Consider the following 12,390-nt stretch of genomic DNA (forward strand, 5'->3'; position numbering starts at 1 on the left):
GCCGATTCAAGAATATGGTAATGATAAGGTGTATCTGTAATTATCATTTCTCGATCTTGTGGCCCAATTGACTAGTCCACTAAATAGAATAATGGGCTTAAATTCAATAGATTTCTAAATAATGCAAATTAAGAAGTATGATTTATGTCCTATATACATTTCATAGAGGATAAACTCTTTATCCATTAACTCTTTATGGAAAAATCTTAATAAATTTATATACATTATTGACTTTTTAATTTATTTCTCAAATAAATTTACAAAATAATACAAATTAAAATTTCATAATTTATATACTATTTACATTCCAATTATTATATTATTATAAAATCAAATTTTATATTTACTTTTATAAAATTATATATATATATATATATATATATATATATATATATATTTGTTCTAAGTATCTATATATTTTATTATATTTATATTAATAATAAAAAAATTATATAATTATAAGTTTTTTATAGAATTAATTTATTTTAATTAAATAAATAAAATTTACTATATTTATTTTTTTATACATTTGTAATCTCGAAAAAATTCTTTGTGTTGGTTTCTTTGAAAAGTTTGAGATTCGATAACTTTAACCTCAGTTTGCATGTCAAAAAATTTCTTTTAAAATAAAATATTAATTTTAAAAGATTCGATTGATTTCTGACTTTTTTTGAAATTAATTAAAAAATAATTAATTTAGGAGTTCAATTTTAAATAATTTGAAAATTTATGTAATCAAATCACAATTTGATTTTTAAAAAATTCTTGAGTTAAAATTATTTGAACATGATTAATTTAAAAGATTATTTATTTTGAAACAGCGTCGTCAATTAGATTTTGAAAATCAATAAAAGTTGGCATACGTGTATGCAAACGTATTGGCTAGAGTTTTCTTTTAGTTCGTAGAGTTTTCATCATCCGTACTCGTTTTAAAAATGGTCTCTACTTATAAATTTAGCTTTTGAAAATCGGTTGTATAACGTTTTAAGTTTTAACAAATTATTCTCCCAGTCATAATCATGCTTACAGGTTTTAGCGTTATTTAAACAACCATATTTAAATTATAATACATGTTGTTAATGATAACTAGGGAGGATTATACCTGAAGAATATCAGTTATTTGTAAGGGTGTTAAGGTTTAGAAATAAACACCAAACAGGCCTTAGTTAAAATATTTTTTATGCAATTATCCAAAAATATTTTGAAATTATTTTCTAATTTTTGGGGATTTGTAGAAAATGGTTTGGGGTTCCAAAATTACAAAAATATTTTTGGGTTTGAAAAGTGGAACTAAATATGCCTTAGGACCGAAGTTTAGACCTTGGGTTCGTTTTTATAGGTCGGGGTCTACAAACCTTCGGTCTGGGTCTAGGAGCCTCTCAGTCGAGGCTTGGGATCTTCGGTAGGAGTGTCGAAGTCCCTCGGTCTAAGTGTTAAGGACTCTCGGTTCTTGGCTGAAATTACTAATCTAGGTGTATAAACCCATCGATCTTAGGTTAGCCTGGGATAAGTCTTTCGGTCAAGGTGTATAAGCCTTTTGGTCCTGGGTTAGCTTTAGTCGAAGTCCCTTGGTTCTGGGTTTAGGAATTCTTGGTATTGGATCGAGATTCATCGGTCCTAGGTTTGGGCATCTCAGTCTTTGATGAAAATCATCGGTCGGGCATTTCGGTCCTAGCTTTAGAACATCAGTCGGACCTCTCGGTCCTATTGAAATTCTTGATCTTGGGTTTTGGTCCTATGTTAAAATTTCTCAGTCCTAAGTCTCGGTCCTAGGCTAATGTGGCTCGGTCCTCAAAAACATCAAAGTTCATTTTTGTATTCATTTTTTTAGCTTGGGTTCTTTGATCCAAGGGTTTGGGTAGCTTCACAAAGCTCTCTTAGGAACATGTTGATCATCATCTCAAGGTATCAATCGACCTGGATGATGATCAAATCGTTCAAAATAATTTATTATCAAAATTTGAGTTCTTGATTTTAAAGATATTTTGAGGGGAAAAGAGTTACCCAATAACTTTATTATATCTCATATACTTGATTGGTACCAAAGCAAGAACACTATCTATTCATTTTGACCAAATCAATAACTCAAAAATTACAATTATTTTGAAATTTTTTATTTTGATCAAACATGATCAGGATGGATCAAACATGATCCAAACAGTTGTCAAACATCATTACAATCATGTTGAGATGCTTTATGGGTTGTGATTCAACAAAATTAACCCAAGAACATTAAACCCGATTTTTAAATTTTAAAAATTCAAATTTGGGTTTTTGTTTTTAAGACCGATGGATCTATTCTATCTTATCCAGATAGTTTCTAAATGATCATAGGATTATTCAACCATAAAACACCATAAACAACAAACATACAAACTTATGCAATTTGAAATATAAAAATTTCAAATTCAAACTGTAAATATGAATTAAAGGGTGATTGGATCCTTACTAAGGATTGGAGAACATCCCTTAGACCTTAGGGAAGATGTTGGGATACTTAGATCCAAACATTAAGGCCTTATCCAAAGCTTGAAGCTTTAATGGCGGATTTCTGAAAATCAACAATTGAAAGGTGGAGAGTGGATCTCTTGCCTTCGGATCAACTTAGGGGGGGCTATTTATGTCCAAGGTTGGTTGATCCATCCAAGTGGATTGAATCAGCCAAAAATCATTGATGGTGTTTTGGTTGTTCTTCCTCAAATTGGTCATAATCCTCCCTATTCTTGTAGGAAAAATGGTTATTAGCGTATGGTGATCATTTCAGGCTAAATCACCCAAAATGGTTGACTAACGAGAGAGTTCTAAAAAAGAAAAAGAAAAGATGGGTATTTGATGTTTATCCCTCCGGAAACGTGTTGAAGATGAAGGTGGCGCATGAAACGACGTCGTTTCATGTTAGCGAGTTACATTGGCATTCCGTCAAGGCACCGTTGCGTTTGGGCGTTCCGTTAGCGGTCAAGCTAACATGCGTTATCCAATCCGTTGTCTTGGGATCGCACGTTTCTTCCGCTACAACGGGCTACACGGGCGCGCCTGGAGTGTCAGATGGAGATCTGTTGCTCATCTGATGACTTTGGTTGTAGTTGTAGCTTTATTTTCCAATTTCGGCTGTAACCGATTACGATTTTTTATTTATTAAATTTTTAAGGGTTTGTTTGAAATTAATTTTTCTTTCACCCTTTTAACTTTAGTTTTAATCTTTTTTTAAATACACAAAATATTAAAATAAATATGGTAAATATTTTACCAATTTTTTTATATATTTTTAAGGTTAAATAAATAATTGTTTAGATGAAATGGATACAACAATTCATTTTAAATTATTTATTTTTTGTCTCTTTAATTTTTTTAAAGTATTTTGAGATAGGATGGGAACAACATTTATCCCAAATAATTTTATTTATTTATTATTTATTTATTTTTGCCTTAACCCTCAATTAATTTGATTAATTACCACAATAATTAATCTTAACTAATTAATTGTTTAAATTAGGTTTTTGGTCATGGGGTTCATAATTTTGATTTTATTTATTTAAAAATAAATCAAAAATAATTATTTTAATATTATAAATTGGAGAGTAAATTTTTAATGTTTACAATATTATAATAAAAATTAAATATATAATTTTATTTTATTATTTTACAACCATAAATAAATTCGCAATTAAAGCCTGAATCATTAACAGGGCTTTTAACTGCGGTTTAACATCGTCCTTAAAATTGAAGACTAAAATTGAAAGCATTAATTGAGGTTTTATAAACTGTTGTTAATAGTAAAATTTTAATTAGGGTATCACTCTCACTTGTTTCGTCTAGCTGACTTAACTTACACATTTTTAATAATTGGTTTTTAATACACTTTGTACTTCTTAAAACGGTTAGAATCTCAAGTTTACAATACTTGTATATCCCCATTAATTGTATTTTTTCATCAACTAACTTTTTTGTCTTCTTCGTAAAGTGTTCCCGTAAACTCTTGTGTTTCAGATTTTATTGTATTTTGTATTTAAGATGAACTCGACAATATATTATACTCCATTTAGTCTAATCTAAGAGGAAAAAAACACTTTATAGTATTATTCTGAAAACTGTTCCGGTCATTAACCCGGTTTTTTTAGCAAACTTTGGTTCAACTGATTTAACCGGTTAAACTACTGGTTGAACCAGATTTTAATTGTTTTTAAAATATAAATAAATATAAATATATTAGTATGTAAATGGTATATAAAATCACTTGTATATATAAAAATAATCAAATAAATATTAAATACTAATTAAATTAAATATTTTGTTTATTAAATTAATATTACATCAAATATTCATAATTTAAAATATCAAAAATCAAAATAATATAAGAATATGATAATATGCAGTTGATAGGTGAGGAAGAGGAATGAGGTGGGACTCTTGAAATGATAGCCATTGACTAAAAACTTCATTCGCTTTCATGTTTTTCTCACCGAAAGACTTTATCTTTTTCTCTCTATTCTCGCAGATCTGATTTTCTCTCTATAATGGATTCATTTTCAGTGAAATACAGCCAAAACCTTCGCTTGCGGTTCACAAGAATTGGAACAACGAAAAAAGAAGAAGAAAAAAAAAGATAAGAATATTACATAATCACTATGTACCTTTTGAACCGAAAATTTCTGGTCCGGTTTTTCGGTAGAACCGTCCGGTCGGACCGGATTTTAACCGATTTGAAAAATTATCGTATTGAAGTTAACGGACCGTCCACTAAACCGTTTCGCGGTCGGACCACCGATCGGACCGCATATTTTAAAATGTTTTATAGTGAAATGAAATTAGATACCTTCCTTATCAAATAAAATTATATGAATTACATATAGTGGAAAATATTACAAAATAATTATCTTTTATTTAATTTTCAAAATTTACATTTATATAATTGAATTAACATAAAATATATAAAAATATGTTCGAAAAATAAAATAACCCAAAATAAATAACTTTAATTAGAAATTTCATCAACAGGTAAGTTCCTCCATCATCTACCAAATATCTCATCCTCATCCCATTTTGTAACCATTCTTTTAGCACAAGCATCTTTTCTCACCTCTCTCATATTTATTTTCTTATTTTCTCTAATTTATAATGTAAAATTATTTTTTAATTTATATATTTAACTTTAAGGTTAAAAAGTGTTTAGAAAGTAAAATGTAATTAAGTTAAAATCATTAACTAAGTAATAAATATATTAAACAAAAAAATGTATTAGCGGTGCAAAATTTTATTAAATGATTTAAACTATCTTACACGAGTCAAGACATGTTAAACACGGCTAAAAAATAAGTTAAATAAGTCAAATATTTGTTAAACAAGTTAAAAACATAATAAATGTGTTAAACATGTTACAAACGTGTTAAACAAAATATAAGAGTTCAAATATTTATTAAACTAATTAAAATGTGTTAGTCAAAACACAAATGTATTGACGAGTAAAAAAATGTTAAACAAGTCAAAAACATGTTATACATTTAAAAAAAAATATATAAAAAATTAATTTCAATTATCCAATTCATACATCACTTAACTCATAGTCAACCCATATTAATGAATAATATGAATTAAGTTATAAGTTAAATAAATTTAATTTGAGTTAAATATAAATTAAGTAATATGGTTAAAATTTAACCATTTCCTCACCCGTAATCAAAAATATAAATTTTAAACTAATTTGTAGGTTATGTAACCCAACAAACTTGACTAGGATAAAGCAAAAAGCCATTGCAAAAACCAAAGGGCAATTTAAACAATTTTGCATGAAATCAACAACAAAAACAAAAGATGGAGTTTAACCAAGTGAAAGCAAAACAACAACAAACAAAGCACAATCCATAACAAAAAATAAAATGGAGCAAAGCAAACTCCGAAGAAGAAAAAGAACACCCCCTAGCGAGTCCTGAAGTCCTCACCCGACGAGCCTCGGAAAAAGTCCCCAAATTAGGCTAAGTCAGATAATTCACCAAAACCTAAAAGGGGTCAGGAACATTTCTTCTCCAAGCACAATCCCTTAAATAACCTGATAAAATACACAACATTTTAAAACCCATAATCCACTTCGACATCACACATCCAAGTACATAAAGCTCCAAAGCAGAATTCGGAGTTGAAAACACAAGGGCAATCCAGAATTAAAAACATTACAGGGAAATGGATAAGAATATGGCACACTCATTCGTCATCTTCATCCTCATCTGTTTCAGCAGACTGAGGCCATGAATCAAACTTTGACTTAAACATAACTGTCTCAGACCCCTCCATGACACGAATTGTTTGAGATTTTGGACGATTAAGACCTCGGATTAGCTCCTGTTGGACAACAAAATAAAATATTTTTCTTCTAGAAAATAAGGATATTTTTAGAATGATATGCAACAAAACTTTACCTCTGCAGCTCCACTAGCACTTTTTCTTTCAGCAATTGAAGTATTTTTTCCCATCCATACAAAGAATTCTATCCCACAATCTAGAAGAAAACATCCATTTGTGTCTAGCAACTCTTTGCTCAAAGAATCTACCTCAACTGGCTGTGACTGCCCCTTCTCTACACTGGAAACATCAGCCAAACATTAGAAATCCCAATTAGTCGTCATTGAAACAATGTAAATGGGAGGAAAGCACACCAAATTGTAATTCTTCATTCTTCAACAAGTTCTTCCAATTTAACAAGTCAAAATTATGTTCTCTGTTCTCAAATTATAAACAAACACTTCCGCCCCATTTGAAAATTCTTTTAATATATATAATCTTGAGATGATGAATTTTCCCTGACCTTAACCTCATAAATCAAGACTCTTACCTCTTGAATTACCATGTACTTAACTTTTGTTCTGATGAAAAACAACCAATACCTTTCTCAATTTGTCTCTAACTACTCTCAACCAGATACATTTACAAGGATTTAGGTGTTCTCAAATGGGGCCATATGGAAATGAAAACTACCTGTATAGCTTTGTAGGAAAAACATCATTCGAGCTGTTGTCATCAGTCGATGTTTTTTCAGGGAGTGGAGCAAAGCCACCAAAAAAGTCCCAGAATTCACCACTTTCAGCATCAGCCGATTCTCCACCCTCTGAACAGGCATAAATGGTAAAATATAGATTCTGATCATGAATTCATGATCATACCCAAGTTGCTCAAATACTTACCAATAGTGGCTATATCACATTTTCCATCATGATATGTATCTTTAATATACTGCACAACTTCTAATGATTTTCCCCTCTCCTGTATAGAAGAGTTAGCACCATTGAACTGGAAAATTTTAGACTCAGTATCCAGAATAAAGATGTCATCCTCGCTTAGAGAGGATAGGGCAAAAGGAACCTGCAGGAACAACCAATATGTGTTATTTCATGATTGTTATACTAAAAGAATTCCAAAATGATTGCAGGGACATTATTTATACCTCTTTTACTTGAACAATACGTTTTCCTTTACAGACATATAAGCGTGTTTTATGTTTTTCTGCCTCAGCATGCTTAAACCCAGTGGAAACACCGCCTTCTTGAGGAATTATACATGGTTTAAAATAAGAGAGAAATTTCTCACTTTCATAGCCTTGTACTTCACGATACTGAACAGCACTCCCACTAAGAGCAGCATCCAGTTCAACAGTCTTCACAGCTGCTGCACCAGCTTCATCCTTATTTGGTAGAAAAAGTGTTTTACCAATGGTTAGAAAGAAATGTAGTTCAATATCATTCTTAAAAAATCATTAAAGATTTTACCTGACTTGTATCTTTACCGAGCCAAAAATGAATATCTTGACGCAAAGCGCCACTTTTTAGCGCGGTTGTCTGGAATGTGGAAGTAAGACAATGATAAACACGGTTTCATCTCTTTCGTGTGAATTTAGTGTAAATGAAAATATACCTTCAAAATTATATAAGAGTCTCCTGTATAGAATCTACCATGGGAGGACTTTGGAACAAGGACAGGACAAAATTTCTCAATTCGCCATATTTCAATCCCACCATCAAAATGTCAAGGAGACAAATGAAAAATGATATGTTTTGGCATAAAAAGGAAATCATTTAACAACACAAATAGTAGTGTTATGAAACAAAATCATGTCAATTGTCTGCCCTTGTAGCAATCCCATCAAACTATCTATTATTGTCACATTCTAGTACTTTGAATGAAAATCAAATATCAGATCTCAAACTAAACATATTAACATTCACCAAAAGGAAAACACGGATCCTTCTCAAACTACTCCCAATCAACATGATGCAAACAAAATCTTACAATACTATAATAGCAATTTGAAAGAGGATACGCTTTTTGTCCAGCTCCTTCAAAAGCAGGATCAACATCTCCCACAGAATCAGCCATAGAATTTCTACCTTGATCTGTTTGATTCAAATAAATGCAAACTGATTGAAGAATGAATCCAACACCACCAGAAACTTGATTAATGAACATGGAAAGAAAGCTATATCAAAATATTCAACTAGAGAAAGAGAGAAAGAAAAAAAAGAAAGCTTTTCACATAATATACAGAAATGGAATTGTAGAAAATGAATTTTGACAAGTATTTTCCTTTATGTTGAAGAAGAACGGATAATCAAATTTGAACATATACAGAAACATTATAGCTTGCAGAGTCTGTCATGAAGAACAGGGAGAATCGTGAAATAAACCAATAACATAACAATATAACAAGGATTCGAAATATCATGAAAGTGAAAATCATCTATGATGGGAGGAATCAAATCCAAAGTTGTTTAGAAAATTATCAACAAATTCAAAGTAATGACCTTTTTTTTAAGCTCGATCTTCAACACAAACTGCAGACCAAAGAGGAATTTATTTTCGAAATAGATTAAGAAAACTATAGCCTACGATCAATTTCAGCAGTTTAAGGGAGAGAGAAGAAAGTTGATAGGGAATTCCTGTGGCTGGGTGATGTGTTGATGATCCAGCTTTACCGGATGAAAGAGAGAGAGAGAATAGTGGGTGGGTGTCATTATTGTGTGTTTTTTTTTATTATTTATAAAATTCAAGAATGGCAAACAAAGAATTCAAGAAATGAAATTAAGATAGGTACATCAAAAGTCAATGTCGGCAAAACATGTTAGAACGTGAACTAACACATCGAGATCATAACTTGAGACTTCCTTCACTGGTCTTCTAATATGGCTTGGCAATGGAGTTTGACGGTTCGAATAATCTCATTAGTATTTCTTCTCCGGAATCTATCAATACCGATGCACTGCACACGAAAATTGATTTTTTTTTTACTTTAAATATAAATAATAAAATAAAATAATTTATATATTTATAAGAGGAATGACCGAGAGAGCGAAGGTGGAACCAGATCAGATCTTCTGCTATCGATTCTTGTGTTCCCCTGTTGCGGACCAATCAGATTGCAGCATTATTATTATAATAATAAATCAATCTGGGTAGGAGACGGATGAAGGGAGATCCGGAATCCGGGTTTCATTCCGGGTTCACACCAGACGCCGTTAACGGCAACGCCTGTTAACGCCAGGAAATAATATAATATTCATATGAAACCCGAATAAGATATCTTCGCTCAGGACACCGTGTCAGAGGGAAGTGTGAGATGCGATGGGAGCGAAGATTTCCACGCCCGTTTCCCTGACCCTCATGTAAACCCCCCATACCCACCCATGAGAAGACCATTTACTTTTCATGTAAATACACTTACACGTCTATGTAAAGACCAAAATGACCGGGATTTTATATTTCCGTTTATTAAATATTAATTTAATTTATTAAAAATGACATTCAACGATCTAATATTCGCTTCAATTAATTCATTCATATTTTTTATTTTTTTTATTTTATTTTTTTGCCTGGAGACGCTTAGGAGCGAACACTTATTCGCTTCGAGTAATTTTAATAAAAACCTCATGTAAACCCCCCAACCCACCCATGAGAAGACCGTTTGCCTGCCATGTAATTACACTTACCCGTCTATGTAAAGACCAAAATTGATATTAATTTTATATTTTCATTTTTTAAATATTAATTCAATTTATTAAAAATCACATGCAGCACCCGAACAAATCTTCGCTTCAATTACTTCACTCTTTTTTTTATTAATTTTATATTTCCGATTAATAAATATGAATTCAATTAAGGGAAAATGACATGGATGAAACGAACAAATATTTGCTTTAATTACTACAATTTTTTTTTACAAGGAGACGATTGAAAGCGAAGATTTATTCGTTTCAATTATTTTTAACCTGACGTTCATGTAAAACCCCCTTCCCTACCATGAGAAGACCGCTTGCCTGTCATGTAAATACACTTACCCGTGCATTTACATCCCGCGAATAAATCTTCGCTTCAAATAATAGTTTTAATTTTTAATTTATTTTATGATTTTTTTTACGAAGATACGATATAGAACGAATATTTCTTCGCTTCAATTACTTGTTGTTATAATTTTAATTTCCCTCTACAATCCCACTCTCCATCATTTTCATTTTCATAAGCAACTGTTCATATTCTTCTCTCTCTATCTCCCGACGATCATCCAAATATTCAACGTTGAAACCCTAGAGATTTCTTTTATTCTACAAGGATTTCTTCTGAAGATGTCAGAGAACCAAGGCAACAACATGGAAGTGGATACCATCGACTCCCGAGAGGTCGTCTTGCAAGTTTGTAAGAGCATAAACGAAAACGAAACTGCCCCCAATCCTGCATCCAACGTCAATCCCCGCAATAAACCAGAGATGTAGGTTAATCTTATTGTGTTTATATTTTTTCTACTAATTTTATACATGTTTATTCCATTTATTTAGTTGAATACTTATTTATGCTATCCCACCAAAAATAATGACTTCGAGGTTTAATAACTTGGTTACATATGAAAGGAAGAGGAAGAGAAATACGAAGACGAATACGTAGTCATCGACTGCTGAATCAGTTTCCACAGTTTCTGTCGAAGCTACTGATATTGCTGCAGGTACAACACATTTTGATGAGATTTTACCACCACCTTTTCCCCCCCAAAAAAAACCCAATGTTATTCCTACATCCACTCCACCAATCGATGAAGAGTTACCAGAACCACCCCCAGAAACCACTAATATTTCTCCGTGTACTACACCATTCGATGAAGAGTTACCACCATCCCCCCAAAAAACCAAAACCATCAAGAAACGGAAACTGACATTTCTAACAAGATCATCACCTCATGGCCTCGCTCAACTGATTCCTAAATTGAGCGTAGAACAGAGGGAAGCCGTGAAGCAAATCGGGTTTGGTTCTCTTCTTACAATGGGGGTCTCCAAGTGCCCGACGCATTTTTCGAGACACGTAATCCAATCTTTTAACCCGGATAAGAGTTCTCTGGTATTGGCCAATGGTGAGGAGATCCTTATCGATGAAGATCTCGTACAGCTCGTGATGAACCTCCCTAGAGGGGCAATGAACGTAGTTGAGTCCGTTGGGGGCGACAAGACTAAGGACCCTGAGTTTTTTAATTTCTTGAGGGATTGGAAGACCAGATGGACCGGGGAAGACTCAAAAGCTCCTGAAACACTTTCTATGATACCCAAGATATTAAGTAACACAAGTGCAGACAACGATTTCAAAATCAACTTTGTTGTCTTTGTTGTCTCAAGTTTTTTATGTCCAGTTCAAAATTCACGAGCCAGGTAAACATGTATTGAAACCTATTATATATCTAATTGTATTTGTGATTACTGACACATATATTTTATTCATTTCAGGTTCAAAATTCTCAAATCCTTAATGGATGTTGATAACATAAAGAAGCTGAACTGGTGCCACTTCACACTACAACGATTGGTTGAAAGTGTAAGAAGTTGGAAAGAAAAAGCAAGTAAAAATAAAAATCCATATTTTGATGGACCTATAACCCTTTTATTGGTAAGTAATTCCTCTCTTGTATATGATTTCTAGATATCAAATATTTACTAACATGTTTCCCATTCCTTTACTCCAGATTTGCTACCTAGATGGTGTCTTTGTGGAAGGTGAACGTCTGCCTTACGAAAGAAAATTTCCAATAATCTCTTGTTGGGATGACGTCACCGTGTTAGAGTTTACCAACTTAGAAGTTCGTGCCGGTGGTTTTGGGCTGGGCCGGGCAAGGGCGCGCCTAGCAGCTAAACAACCTGAGAATCCAGTTGACTCGGTTGAAGTAAAAGAAGACGATAATGAGGTATTTTGAAACAAGAAATTGACTCACATTTGTCTATATTTTCCTGTTTTCAAGACTAATGAAATCTGTTTTTCATAATCTACAGATGTTGACATCCAAAATCCTGCAAACTTTTAAAGATACAGCCCAACAGCTTAATTACCTATCAGGGGAGTTAGAGAAACGCAACATCGATCCGAAGCCTTTTTTTG

General features: G+C 32.2%; 1 protein-coding gene across 3 annotated transcripts; it reads right to left on the minus strand.

Annotated features, from left to right (window-relative positions):
* Positions 1-6,054: 6,054 nt before the first annotated feature.
* Positions 6,055-9,000, minus strand: LOC124937101 (villin-4-like). 3 transcript variants are annotated; one of them, XM_047477614.1, is made up of 9 exons: positions 8,872-9,000; positions 8,306-8,378; positions 7,900-7,999; positions 7,755-7,823; positions 7,433-7,669; positions 7,173-7,350; positions 6,967-7,096; positions 6,411-6,573; positions 6,055-6,333 (listed from the first exon to the last, which is right to left on the minus strand). In XM_047477614.1, exons 2-9 carry the CDS (start codon positions 8,359-8,361, stop codon positions 6,196-6,198), a joined length of 1,071 nt encoding a protein of 356 aa, XP_047333570.1. In that variant the 5' UTR covers positions 8,362-8,378; positions 8,872-9,000; the 3' UTR covers positions 6,055-6,195. The 3 variants fall into 3 exon arrangements, with proteins under 3 accessions (XP_047333570.1, XP_047333569.1, XP_047333571.1); XM_047477613.1 differs by having other exon boundaries at positions 8,787-8,978; XM_047477615.1 differs by lacking the exon at positions 8,872-9,000 and adding an exon at positions 8,723-8,740.
* Positions 9,001-12,390: the final 3,390 nt, after the last annotated feature.

The sequence above is a fragment of the Impatiens glandulifera genome, chromosome 4 (genome assembly GCF_907164915.1).
Source record: "Impatiens glandulifera chromosome 4, dImpGla2.1, whole genome shotgun sequence".
Classification (NCBI taxonomy): domain Eukaryota; kingdom Viridiplantae; phylum Streptophyta; class Magnoliopsida; order Ericales; family Balsaminaceae; genus Impatiens; species Impatiens glandulifera.

Coding starts and splice junctions, on each gene's coding strand:
- LOC124937101 (XM_047477614.1), bottom strand. CDS start 8,361: ATGGCTGATTCTGTGGGAGATGTTGATCCTGCTTTTGAAGGAGCTGGA. Junction 8,000..8,305: donor GAAGGAGCTGGACAAAAAGC/GTATCCTCTTTC, acceptor ACATTTTGATGG/TGGGATTGAAATATGGCGAA. Junction 6,334..6,410: donor GTGCTAGTGGAGCTGCAGAG/GTAAAGTTTTGT, acceptor GTTGTCCAACAG/GAGCTAATCCGAGGTCTTAA.